At 37.9% G+C, this 14,277-nt stretch overlaps 1 protein-coding gene and 1 pseudogene across 1 annotated transcript in view; both read right to left on the bottom strand.

Annotated features, from left to right (window-relative positions):
- Positions 1 to 14,277, bottom strand: part of CTNNA1 (catenin alpha 1) — a 173,994-nt gene that overhangs the window by 96,909 nt on the left and 62,808 nt on the right. Inside the window, exons 6-7 of the mRNA XM_061151410.1 lie at positions 13,994 to 14,263; positions 11,361 to 11,564 (exon numbers count right to left, since the gene is read on the bottom strand). Coding sequence (XP_061007393.1) covers positions 11,361 to 11,564; positions 13,994 to 14,263 — 474 coding nt within the window. The remainder of the gene's footprint in view (positions 1 to 11,360; positions 11,565 to 13,993; positions 14,264 to 14,277) is intronic.
- On the bottom strand, positions 325 to 1,385 carry LOC133061407 (voltage-dependent anion-selective channel protein 3-like; annotated as a pseudogene).

Genomic DNA, 14,277 nt, shown 5'->3' with positions numbered 1-14,277 from the left:
AGATAACTGACTCCCCCCCCCCCCAAAATGTGATGCGTTTATTTTCTTCTGATGCAAAACCAAAGATTTCTACTACCGTACAGAGATCAATATATTATCAGATCATGAAAAAGTGGTGTGGGACATGCAGGACATGATGGACAACTCGAGGGTATGGTCAATCCCTTTGTAACACGACACTACACCATCACTGAAGCACACACTCAAAAGAACACTGAGGAACTGAACTGAAATGTGGACAAACGTGACAACTTCCAGGCATGCCTTCAAGCACCTCCCTTAAGATGGACTCAGTATCTAAGCTTCAGTGTGGGGAGGATTACAGGAGGATTACAATTCTTTGGAAGAATAAAAAGTTCACACTTCCGAAATTTCACAGAAGAAATTTAAGGTCAAAACACAGTGGGTTCATTTCTCTTCACCTCCAGGAACAAAGCCGATGCTTTATTCAAAACCACATTAAGCTTCTAGTTCAGATCCCAGTCTGACCTTGTACCCTCCTACACTGAAGTTCTTTCCATCGATTAGAGCTAACAGGGTCAGTTTCACTCCTGGTCAAAGGGTCTGAGTGTAACCCAGTCCCATCAGGCTAGCATCGTTTACTTTAGCAGAGAGAGAAGTTCTACAGTCCAGCTTGTACTTAGCAGCAATGCCAAGGCGGTTGTTGTTACTGCCGGTTGTCTACTGGAGGTTTATCAACATTTCAATCTTCTCATTCACCTTCTGGTAGATTGACCCTCCAAATTCAGTGCCATCATTCACATGAGTGTGCAGCTAGAAGTCTGCAACCTTGTAACCCAGGGTACAATTATTCTGTGACAATTTGGATTTGGCTGTGTCAAAACTCATCTGATAGCCAGCAAGCCAACCTTCAAAGGCCAACACAGTCCAGCCACAGATGGTTGGTCCAGAAAAATCTATATCAACATTACTGCCAAACTGAAACAATCCCATTAATACGAGGCCTTCAATTTCCCACTCTTCTTTCCTGTGTTCGGTACAAATATGGGATCAAGAGTCAGTTTCAACCCTTCAGCCAACTTATTCTCCCAAGTGACTTCTATCCATTACACTTCTGGGTGAAGGTCAGTCCACAGTTACAGATCCTGTATTTGGTCTCTAGGTTGCCTGATGCTTTCCTTTTATCAGCATAAGCATGGCCAGAAGTAGAAAATTTCACTCCACTACATGACTTGATTCTCAGATCTATTTTGACCATGCCAAATCCATATTCTTTGTTGAAGACATCTTTGGCAGCCTTTCCTAGGTCACAGTAAGTCGGTGTATTACACCTATCTCCGACCAGAGTGCCTGTTCCCTCCGCCAGGGCACCGCTAAAGGTCTTCTTCAGACCAACACTGTTCCTAACTGACTGTTTTGATCAAGACTTTCTGCAAGTATGTACTGTAGTAAACAAAGTCCCCTCCTCCCTCCAACAACTCACTCTCTCAGTCAAACTAGAACTAAATGAATCATTACCTTAAAAAAAAAAAAAAAAAAATCACATTATTAAGGTAAAGGCTAAAACTCAATGCATCTGCAGCCTGACACTGGACAGGCTTCTGGGCCTGCTCCATCATCCTAATTTCAAGAGATCACTCCACTACTGCTCCATTAAGCCAGTGCCATTTTATCTAATATATAAACAGGCATCTTTCTGTGTACAAAAGGTTAGGATCTTGCCTGTTAAAAACTGCAATTCATAATGCCAGAATGGCATAGCAAGAAGTACCTCAAACCTCTTAGAAAGCAACATAAAATACAACTAGAGACATCTTCTTCAGACTTAAGGTCTTTTAAACCTCTCATCTGATACCACAAGAAAATCATACAATTTTTGACAAATAAGCTTTCCAAATTACATAAATGTCAAGAGGAAGAAGTCCTACACTTTTGAATTTTGCATTCAATGCAACATCTATTTATACCTAAATTCTCCAAATATGCTAGGCAGATCACAGAACAGCTTACACTAACAAATCAATAAAATCATACAGCTACAGAACTATGGACTAGCAATACAGGGAAGAGTCTACTGCAGGAAACCCAAGGGTTCACACAAAGATGGAAATCGTAGCGTATTATATAACAAAACTCGGGCCCTATAGCTGCATATCACAGAACCAACTGAAACATCTATGACATCATGCAACACCAGAGAGTCTAGCAGGATATTCTAACACAGCGTTCTTTTCTTGTTTAGCTCACTTCAAGCAGCTATACAAGAGCTGGGTTTACCTTATTTACTGTGAAGTATTTCAGTAATAAGTTTCATTTATAGAGCTATACAGTGAAAAATTCCATGATTATTAAAGACGATGGTATAAAATCATATTTTCTGACTTACAAAGATGCATTATAATAAAAGTAGTAAGTGTTCAGATTCTCAGTTCACAGGGATCTGAGTTCAAACTGCAGCTATATGATTACACATTTCTGAGCAAGTAATAATTCAATAAGGGTTATTATGGTAGTCAAACAGGTAATAATATACGTCTCTCAGCACAATGACCAGTATATGGTAAGCACTATAATAGTAAGATAATCCTTAGTTCTGCTATCAAAAAAAGAAACAATAAGAACAAATAAATGTATACATACACACACAGTCCAAATGAATTCTGGCATGCTATATACCAAAAATGGTGATATATAATGAACAGAGAACTTTATAATCAGAAATAAAATAACCTATTCTAATTCTGAAAATTAGAAAATGTAGCTACAAAATAACGCAGTAACAAGCTCTTCAAAGAGTCCTTCCAAAGCTTGGAAGCTCTGGCTCTGCTAAAGTGGTTCCAGGAAAGCATTCGCAAAACTGAGAAGAAATCAGCATCTAGATTAAGTGCTTCCCTTCACTGCAATGACAATATATCTTCGAGAGCGAACATTAACTGCACCTTATTCATACATTCATATCTATTCTCTTAATCATATAAAAATTTTATACCTGATATGTTACATAATCAAACCCCTCAAATATAGGCCCAGTCCAATACAAAAAATGTCTAGTTACTTCATTATTCTTTAAAGGTCCTAAAATCACTGCCTCCAATGTTTCAGGGCAAGAACAAAGACAAATTTAACCTTAAGCAACATCATCCTCACCAGGTCCTAAGCTGTACCAATTTTATTCTGCCTAAAACTAGTTTAAGGTATAAAAAAATACAAGCTATAACAGCTACTATGTAAGTTACCATCCAGACACTGAAGGAAGAAGTTGATGGCTTAACTCTTTAGCTACTCCTCTTAACTGGTTGGCTATCCAGTAGCTGTAACTATTCAAGAGAAATGTAAGACAAGCAAGAAATAAAAACTACATATGTAATCTAAAATTTTCAAGTAGCCATAGGTAAAAAGAAACAGGTAAAAAAAATAAGAACAAATTTTATTTAACCCAATATATCCAAAATATTATCAATGAGACAGAGATATTTACAGCTTGAGTGAAGTATGTCTTGGAAATTTGGTGTATAGTTTACAGTCACAACACATCTCAATTTGGACCTGTCACATTTTAAGTGCTCAATAGCCATCTACTGGTTACCACACTGGATGGAACCAAGCTAAAGCTACTCAAGTCCAAGACATGTACTACTTCTCACCAATTACAAATTCTAATTCTAGTAACTCAGCACATGACTGAACTGCTAGACAAGATTGCTAAGGTCACAATCAAGTGGAATTCTGGGAACTTCCTAGTAGTCAAATGGTTAGGGCTCTGCCCTTTCATTGCCAAGATACTAGGTTTGATTCCCAGTGAGGGAACTAAAATCCTGTAAGTTATGCATGTGGCAAAAAAAACAAAACACACCCAAATGGAATTCATTTCAAAGACTGAGGTCTTTTATGTTTCAGACATTGTGTTAAGAATTTTCAGACTGGGGGACAAGAAGGTTTTGGGTTGGGATAGGGGGGAAGGGTTGTTCACTTGTTTATTGAGGGGAATGTGAGTATGGTAATAGAAACAAGTTTGGCCCTAATAAATTCTACTACTGGGAAAAACTCAAAGCACATGACCTACAAAGGGAGAAAGGACCAAATTAAGGATCAGCATATCCCTTAGCAGAAGAAGAGCGTGAAATAAAGAATTCAGCTGTACCCAAGTACACAGCTCTTCAGAAGGCGGTGTTTCACTGGCACTGAAATATCTTCAGAGAATATTATAACACAGAATTGGGCTCCAAAGTCAACTACACATTTAAGAAACAAATTTGAACACATTAAACTAGTAGCTGATTTTAACCTGTTAACCTAATTGTTTTTTTCATTTTGTTCATTATTATTTTTTATTATGTTAATTGCATAACATAACATTTACCATCTTAGTCAATTTTAAGCATATAGATCACAAGTCTTAAGAACATTTATATTACTGTGCAGCCATCACCACATCCATTTCCAGAACTTTTCATTTTCCCAAACTGAAACTCTGTTCCCATTAAACAGTAACTCAACACTCCCATCTCCGCTAGTGCCTGGCACTCCCACTCTCCTTTCTGTCTCTATGAATTTAACAACTCTTAGGAACCTCATGGAAGTGGGATCATACAGGATTTGTCCTTTGTGTCTGGCTTATTTCACTCCGCATAATATCCTCCAGGTCCATTCATGCTGTTGTCCCATTAACTTAACAGTTTGAACATTCTACGAATATCTTATGACTATGTAGAGAATATTAAGAGGGTTAAAACATTATTTTAAAATTTAGAAAATACTGCATACAAGAAAATGGACCAACTGGAAATACATATACCTAAAGGTTAGTAGCAATGGTGGTTCAATAACTTAATGCACATGTGTGACTTTCAATTAGAAAAAATAAACAGTGGCAATAACTTTTTTCAAATTCAATTACATTTCAACTTCAATCCATTCACTTTTAAACCCATCCAAGTTGCTTTTCCTTCCCTAGAATCCTCACAGACAGAGTAACCTTAGGTTGATAGAGCAAGAACAAATTAAACTTAACCACAATAACCACATTTCATATCAAGGAAACTGGAAAGTCATTTGTGAAACTACAGAGATCCACTGAACAGTCCCAAAACCCTCCACTGCCAGGCATCTGAAGTATTTCCATAATGTTAAGTAAGCAGGGGTCAAATGAATTATTTTTAACACCAATGTTTCTTAAAGCTTCAGAGTAAGTCAGTAACAGATCTAACATCATCTCTTAACTCTCCAAACTACAATGCAAGAAGCAGCACTAAGGCTGCTGACCTTCTAGCCCTTGGAGTCTTTAAAAGAGAGCTGGGCCCTCACCTTATCATCATTTACCCTCACTGCTTATTTCAGAGTATCTGATTTAATTTTTTTCCAAAAATGTCATCTGTATACTGAAAAACTGAAAAATCTACAAGAAGTAGAGGTAAACCACCCATGGCCACCTCCTCCATAATGCTCTAGAATGTAAGACAAATAAGAACAAGAATCTTTATTTTTTTTTACTAATGTATCCCTAGCACCAAGAATATCCCAAACTGTTCACTTTATCCATTTTCCCCAAGTCAGCATGAGTTCTTATGAAGCAAGCACCTATTGAGTGCTTCTAGCTTATACTGAACCCTGAAAGAATATTTTAAAAATAGGCCTATCTTTCAAAAGTTTAAAACCAAGCTACAGAAATTGCATGGATAAAGGTAATACAATTAAGCAACAATTCAAGGAAGTAAAACAATTGAGTGCTACTTGCTTCAAGTAGCAAAAAAATAATGTAGAATGGTGTAGTTTGAAATGGAGTTCAGCAGAGAGATGGGGGTGGGGGAGGGCAGGGAAATGTGAGCACTGAAGGAAGAGCAGGTTAGATTTAATCAAGTGGGAAGGGAATTTCAAAAACATAATGAACAATGTCCTACTGAAGGCATAAGCTCAGACTGACCTGAGCAGGTAGAAAAACACGAAATGGAGAAAGTGAAGAGAGGCAGGAATAAGACAATGGCAATGGAGACAAAAAAGGACAAATGCAATAAACCATCCTAGCAGTTTCTCCACCTTACATGTACATTGGCATTTCTTGGGGAACTTTTAAAAATACTGATGCCTGGAACTGAATCTGGTAATTATGACTTAATTTGGGTACAATCTAGACATCAGGATTTCTAAAAATTGCCCAAGGATTCTAATTTCCATCCAAAGTTAAGAGTCACTGCCCTATCTCAACAACTGTACATTTTGAAAACAAAGCTCTATTAAATTTATTAATAAATTTATTAAATTATTATAAATTATTAAATATGTTAATATTTTATTTAAATATTACTATTATAATTGTAATTATTAAATTATTAAATATAAATTATTAAATTATTGTAAAATTACTAAATCACTGTCTCAGAGGAAACACCAGTGTAACTTGCTAAGTGGCAACACAGGATGAAGAAGGAAGGCTCAAAAAATTACAACAAAATTATTGCAGTATGTATCTATAAAAATAATGACATGACTGGGAGAATTCAACAAGAGGAAAAAGTAAAAATACATGAGCCTTTCTGGATTTTTACCACTCCATCAACAAGTTCTATGTACTGAACCAGTTTTAATTAATACAAACTGTCCCAATCCTCCGTATACCATAATAACTCATCTAATATTTTTCAAAAGAACTAATCAAAACTGAAAGTGAACCGTTTTTTAAAAATCAAGGTAGAGCTCAATGCAAAGACCATAAAATAAATACTTGATAAACTGCCTCAGGTTTCCCAGCTAGAGATAAACTCATCCTCCTTGCAATTCCCATGGTATTTTAGTAAAACCTATGATGGCACTCGCAAAAAATGGGACTGTAGAGATGCTGTATGTTTCCGAAGGGAAGGATCAGTGCCTCATTCCTCCCCTTAAACAATGCCCAGCACACTACTCTGCAGATTACACATAATATGAACTGCGTGACAAGAAGATACTGCCAGGTAAGTTCTGACTATCACTGGAGGTTTTTGAATGCTTCATGAATAAGCAAACCCTATCCCCAGTTGATTCTGCTTCTTGCAGATCCTTTTAACCCAGTTCAGTTCAGTTCAGTCGTTCAGTCGTGTCCGACTCTTTGTGACCCCATTAATCGCAGCATGCCAGGCCTCCCTGTCCATCATCAACTCCCGGAGCTTACTCAAACTCATGTCCATCGAGTCGGTGATGCCATCCAACCATCTCATCCTCTGTCGTCCCCTTCTCCTCCTGCCCCCAATCCCTCCCAGCATCAGGGTCTTTTCCAATGAGTCAACTCTTCGCATCAGGTGGCCAAAGTATTGGAGTTTCAGCTTCAGCATCAGTCCTTCCAATGAACACCCAGGACTGATCTCCTTTACGATGGACTGGTTGGATCTCCTTGCAGTCCAAGGGACTCTCAAAGAGTCTTCTCCAACACCACAGTTCAAAAGCATCAATTTTTCAACGCTCAGCTTTCTTCACAGTCCAACTCTCACATCCATACGTGACCACTGGAAAAACCACAGCCTTGACTAGACGGACCTTTGTTGGCAAAGTAATGTCTCTGCTTTTTAATACACTGTCTAGGTTGGTCGTAACTTTCCTTCCAAGGAGGAAGTGTCTTTTAATTTCATGGCTGCAATCACCATCTGCAGTGATTTTGGAGCCCAGAAAAATAAAGTCTGACACTGTTTTCACTGTTTCCCCCATCTATTTCCCATGAAGTGATGGGACCGGATGCCATGATCTTAGTTTTCTGAATGTTGAGCTTTAAGCCAACTTTTTCACTCTCTTCTTTCATCAAGAGGCTTTTTATGTTTTTAGTTCACTTTCTGAAGTGAAGGCTTCTCTTCACTTTCTGCCATAAGGGTGGTGTCACATGCATATCTGAGGTTATTGATATTTCTCCTGGCAATCTTGATTCCAGCTTGTGCTTCCTCCAGCCCATTCTCATGATGTAGTCTGCATATAAGTTAAATAAGCAGGGTGACAATATACAGCCTTGACATACTCCTTTTCCTATTTGGAACCAGCCTGTTGTTCCATGTCCAGTTCTAACTGTTGCTTCCTGACCTGCATACAGGTTTCTCAAGAGGCAGGTCAGGTGGTCCGGTATTCCCGTCTCTTTCAGAATTTTCCACAGTTTATTATGATCCACACAGTCAAAGGCTTTGGCATAGTCAATAAAACAGATATAGATGTTTTTCTGTAATTCTCTTGCTTTTTCGATGATCCAGCAGATATTGGCAATTTGAACTCTGGCTCCTCTGCCTTTTCTAAAACCAGCTTAAACATCTGGAAGTTCACTGGTCACGTATTGCTGAAGCCTGGTTTGGAGAATTTTGAGCATTACTTTATTAGCGTGTAAGATGAGTGCAATTGTGTGGTAGTTTGAGCACTCTTGGGGATTGCCTTTCTTTGGGACTGGAATGAAAACTGACCTTTTCCAGTCCTGTGGCCACTGCTGGGTTTTCCAAATTTGCTGGCATATTGAGTGCAGCACTTCCACAGCATCATCTCTCAGCTCAACTGGAATTCCATCACCTCCACTAACTTTGTTCATAGTGATGCTTTCTAAGGCCCACTTGACTTCACATTCCAGGATATCTGGTTTTAGGTGAGTGATCAAACCATCATGATTATCTGGGTCGTGAAGATCTTTTTAGTACAGTTCTTCTGTGTATTCTTGCCATCTCTTCTTAATATCTTCTGCTTCTGTTAGGTCCATACCATTTCTGTCCTTTATCGAACCCATCTTTGCATGAAAAGTTCCTTTGGTATCTCTAATTTTCTTGAGATCTAGTCTTTCCCATTCTGTTGTTTTCCTCTATTTCTTTGCATTGATCACTGAGGAAGGCTTTCTTATCTCTCCTCACTATTCTTTGGAACTCCGCATTCAAATGGGAATATCTTTCCTTTTCTCCTTTGCTTTTCACTCCTCTTCTTTGCACAGCTATTTGTAAGGCCTCCTCACAACCATTTTTGCCTTTTTGCATTTCTTTTCCATGGGGATGGTCTTGATCCCTGTCTCCTGTACAATGTCATGAACCTCTGTCCATAGTTCATCAGGCACTCTGTCTGTCAGATCTAGTCCTTTAAATCTATTTCTCACTTCTACTGCATAGTCATAAGGGATTTGATTTAGGTCATACGGATCATAGTAGTGGTTTTCCCTACTTTCTTCAATTTAAGTCTGAATTTGGCAATAAGGAGTTCATGACCTGAGCCACAGTCAGCTCGCGGTCTTGTTTTTGCTGACTGTATAGAGCTTCTCCATCTTTGGCTGCAAAGAATTAATCAATCTGATTTTGGTGTTGACCATCTGGTAATGTCCATGTGTAGAGTCTTCTCTTGTGTTGTTGGAAGAGGGTGTTTGCTATGACCAGTGCGTTCTCTATTAGCCTTTGCCCTGCTTCATTCCATACTCCAAGGCCAAATTTGCCTGTTACTCCAGGTGTTTCTTGACTTCCTACCTTTCACCCTAAGGTTTCTTCAGATGTGCTTCACTGCCCTCCCACTTTATCCTCACTCCAGTATTTCTGGACAGGACACAGCCTGATCACTGTTATGTGAGTCAATTCAAGCAAACTATTAGGAGAAACATGCTCAGAAATTTTTTTCTAAAATATATTTCTGAATCTTGACATAATTCCCTTCAAAAGCCCCATCATAATCCTTTAAATTCTGCCCAACATCAATCACTGTTCTAGCTTTCACTTACATAGTAAGATGCTATGTAAGATGGCTGTTATGGTCCCCATATCTTCAGTATAAATGAGTATTTCCCACTTTTACTTACATCCATGGCACAAAATAGAAAGTACTATTTAAATGTCTGGCATTCTGGGGAGAATCCAAGAGGTGACTCACAACCAGAGGTGACTAGCCCAAGACCTGACCAAACCTAAGACTGAAGGAATATTTTTTTAGATTGGTTAGGAAGCTCTGGTATGGAGCAACGAGAACAGATTTATCACATACTCTCCCCTACAAAGGCTGTTTTTAAAGTGGCTTCCCAATCATAACTATTAGACACTTTCACATCACTTCAGCACTGTACATGATGGCAGGGAACTGATTCACATACATGCCACGAGGCCTTTGTTTCCCTCTTTAAGACTCCAATATCATGAGTTAGTCTTCAAATTAGACATTTTTTACATTTTCTGATTTCCACGCTTACATATGGGTTTTTAAATGTGTCCCACATTTTCACTGTTGACTTATCAACTGCTTTTTCCATCTGATTTAACTAAGCCTCTAATCTCATTTTTGAGGTAGACTGCATATGATCAAAACATGGCAATGGCTTAAAAAAATTCAATATGCTTGACTAATTTCACAATATGGTAGAAACAAGATAAACACAGGAAGCCATTCATCTTCACCCCAGGAATTCCATCATGACCCACCATTATATGTTCACTTATATAAGAATATAAATGAACAAACAAGATGTATGGCAAACGAACATATGAGAAAGTACCAAAGATCTTTTCCCAAAAACTCTTAAGTAGACAAAAATCACTAAAACTAATTCGCATTGTCCTTCTTCCCTTTAAAATGATTCTCTATAATTTTTATTTAATTTATTTCTTCTTTGCCACAGTAAAAGACTGGGTACAAGATCTAAACTATAGTAACCCTAAACCAGCATTAAATAATTGAAATGGAAAAGTATTAAGGAAGTAAAAAAGACATTACCAATAGAGAAAACAAGTACAGTATTTTCTACGGCAAAAAGAAAGGTGTTAAATTTCACAGCATTGGTTTTCAAACACAAATCTTAAAAGTTCAAAAACACTCCTCACTTCACCTAACACAGCAGTTCAGTTCAGTTGCTCAGTCGTGTCCGACTTTGCTCTGCTTGGCAAAAATCTAGTCTTATCACATTGTATATACAGTTCATTCAAGAAACTTCATGTATTATAAATATTTTCAATATTCCCTTTTGCTCAAAATTACATGGTTACCTAGATGTGGTAAAAGAACTTTAGGGGTGTTGAAGGTTACTATCCATGTAGACACATGCTGAAATATGTAGACAGAGGTGAAGAAATACAATTTCTGCAAGTTACTTTCAAATGTTTCATAGAAAAAAGGGTTGTATATACGCACATACACACATATATTTATACACACAAACATATTTATCTGTTAATTAGTGAACTAGATAAAGGGTTTATTGTATGATTTCTATAAGCTTAAAATTTTAAACACTAAAAAGTTGAGAAAGGGGACACACAGTAAGCTATCTATCCATTCCTTGAAAAATTTACTCCACCCAAAAGTCAAGAAGCTAAAAACATATTTGACACTTACAGTTAAAACACCTCAGACCCAACAATTATTACAGAAAACTCTTGTTACTTCAAAGAAAGTTTTGAAAAACACCTCAGAACCAACACCTGTCAGGGAAAATTCTTCTTACTCACATTGCCCATGTACTCCGAGAGCAGGTCCTGCAAGGCCTGGCGGACAGCATTACACTCTGCCACGATTCTCTCACGCCGGTCATCACGTGTGCAGGATGAATCAGCCATCAGGGCAGCCCCACTAATGATGCTTTCCAGGCGCTCCTCCAGGGAAGGCCTAAAGCGCTCCTCGCTGAAGCTCAAGGGGTCCACAATGATTTGTTTCTGCAAAGGAAGCATTAGTGACTATTAGTGTAATCTCTATTTCCTCCAATATTCAAGAAGGTGAGGACAATGCTGTTTAGAAACACCAATATATAACACAAAAAATTTCAATGTCTGAAACAAAGTTTCAGATGGCAGATGAGGGGCATCCCACACAAGTTGGCTGATGGTGGATTACTTCTTAAAGAAGGCACTGGAAGCAATACTATCAAGCTGAAGGGGTCTGAATAAGGTATGATATCTCAAATGCAAACAGAACTATGTCAGCATAAAAATCATGTTCATGCTACTTAATCTGAATATCTAAAGGTTAACATATATCATAATAGTAAGTAACCAAATGAGAATTACAAGAAAAATAAACATCAGCACTCTTTTCCTTTTCTAGGTACAGAGTGTAAAACTGTTATATGACAGTAACAGAACTGTTTCACCACACACAAAAAATAAAAACAAAGCGCTGACTTCTGTCATCAAGGTTTCAGAAAAGTCATTTATAATCAGTTTCAACTGTCCTCACCTTATCCATTTCAAAGTTTATAAATGATTCAGTCTCAAATTCATTCTGCTAATTCCAAATTAGAGACTTTATTACCTCAAAAACCTTCAGATATTCTGTAAGAGATGACAGCAATCTGTCCCAACAAAGCCACTCTCTAAGACACAATTACCCCCAAAAGAATACATCCTTCCTCTGTCTCCCCTTTACTCCCCCGACTCCACTCAAATCTAGATTTACCACTGATGAATAAAGTCAGGTCACAAGTAAGCTATAGGTACAAGGTCTAACATCAACAGTCGCAGAACAGGATCTACTGGCCTTCCATAGACTTTCCACTTGATACAATTCATCCTCACACCAATAAATGTCTGTACAAATATTTTGCCTTTATTTTTCTTTATAGGGACTATGTTCTTATTGATTTCAATTTAAATGCCAAGTTTTTTTCCCCCTAAAAATAGCCTGCCCTTTTCCAATAAGTACACATTTCTTCTTTCTCTTCCCAAAAACCATCCGTTTCAAAACTGAACATACGATTCCTTCGGTTTATTATTAACCTACATTATAGCTGATCGTTTTTCTTACCAGACTAAGATACTGCAGTTATTTCTCTGGTCAAAACTGAATACACAATGCCTTCTTCACAATGACCAACAAACAGGAAGGAGGAAGGAATAGGCAGAGGGTTTTAACAGTCACAGAACTTCAACAGACCTATAAGCATTTAGTCCAACCCCCTCATTTTATGAATGAAGTTTCACTGTACCCTGAAGAGGTTAAGTGGCCTCTAATAGATACTACTCAACTTAGGGCAAAATGTAACCCTTACTGCCTTGAATGAGGCCAGTAGCTAATACTATCAAATTTGAAGGGGAAAAACAACAGTGCCAGTTAATTGTAAGATATATCTTAAGAATTTGCTCTAAGTTCATTTAATGTTTAAGGTTCCAGGGTCAAAATTCAGTTCTAACATCATAGACTTTTGGCTTAACACTGTCTTTACCCAAGCCAAACAGGTGAGACAAAGGAAAGAAAAATCAAGAAAAACTGTTAAAATGCACTCCATTATATTCACTCTATACTTCAAAGCATTCCTACTTATGAAAGGATGCTTGTCACCTGGAAGGTAATTTTCTCTTATGCTAATTTTTAAAAAAAAATTAACAGTGGGTTCAAAAAAAAAAAAATTAAAGAAATCTTGAACTGCTGCCATCTACTGGAAGCCATGAGGCATTGTGGGTCGAAATTTAAAACCATAAAATACATCCCCAAAAATTATGATTCGAGTTGACACATAGGATAGTGTGTGCACAGAATATATACACAGAACATAACTGGGGCATCATTTATAAAAAGTGATTATATGGCATTATGCTAACAAAGTATTTTAATCCTAAATTTGCTCCCACTTGATGAAATGTTGTCTTTATTACAATTTAGTTATTGAGAAGTGTGTCCAGGCAAATAAGATTAAGATGACAGCACTTTTGCTGTAGTCATTTATGATGTGTCTGTAACTCTCACTAGACTGGAGCACACAACCTAAGTGCACTTTGCCTCTGTATCGTCCATAGGTTCACATCTCCCAGAAGGTTAAAATCTAGGTTGAAATGAATAGAATTCATATCTAAAGAATGACCTCTTAAGGAAACACAAGTTGTATTAAAAAAAATTCAGAAGTTTAACTAAAACTAAAAAAGAAAAGAGAAGGGAAGGGGAAGAGGGAAGGGAAGGGAGGGGGAAGAAAAGATAAATCCTTTAGGCCAAGATCAAGCTGACTGATGGTTCATAAAATTTCTTTCAACTTACACTACAAATCTAAGACAAAATTGAGCTTTCATGAGAAACCTTGATCACATTTCCCCAGAAATCTGTTAACTTTGAGGGATCGTCAAGAGCCTGAAGTTTCCTCCCAAGTACAACTTACATCAAAGTTATTGAGGGCATATGCCAGTTCTCCTCCTCCTCCACCCTGGTGCTGAGAGGCATCATCTGATGCAGTGGCCTGGGCTGCATTAGAAATTCCTGTGACTGCCTGTTGCAGCTGCTTGTATATCAGGTCTCTGTTGGCCTTGTAGGCTGCGACGTCAGGGTGCTGTAGGCATGCCTGGGATGCAGTATAGAGGATTGGAACGTTTTTCTGCAGGATTCCTCTGGCTGCAGCCATCTGATCACGATGGCCCACATCTTTCAGTTCCTACAAAAGTAAAA

The sequence above is a fragment of the Dama dama genome, chromosome 9 (assembly GCF_033118175.1).
Source record: "Dama dama isolate Ldn47 chromosome 9, ASM3311817v1, whole genome shotgun sequence".
Taxonomy (NCBI): Eukaryota; Metazoa; Chordata; class Mammalia; order Artiodactyla; family Cervidae; genus Dama; species Dama dama.
Note: the sequence above shows the minus strand (reverse complement) of the source record. Positions and strands in the feature narration are given on the sequence as shown.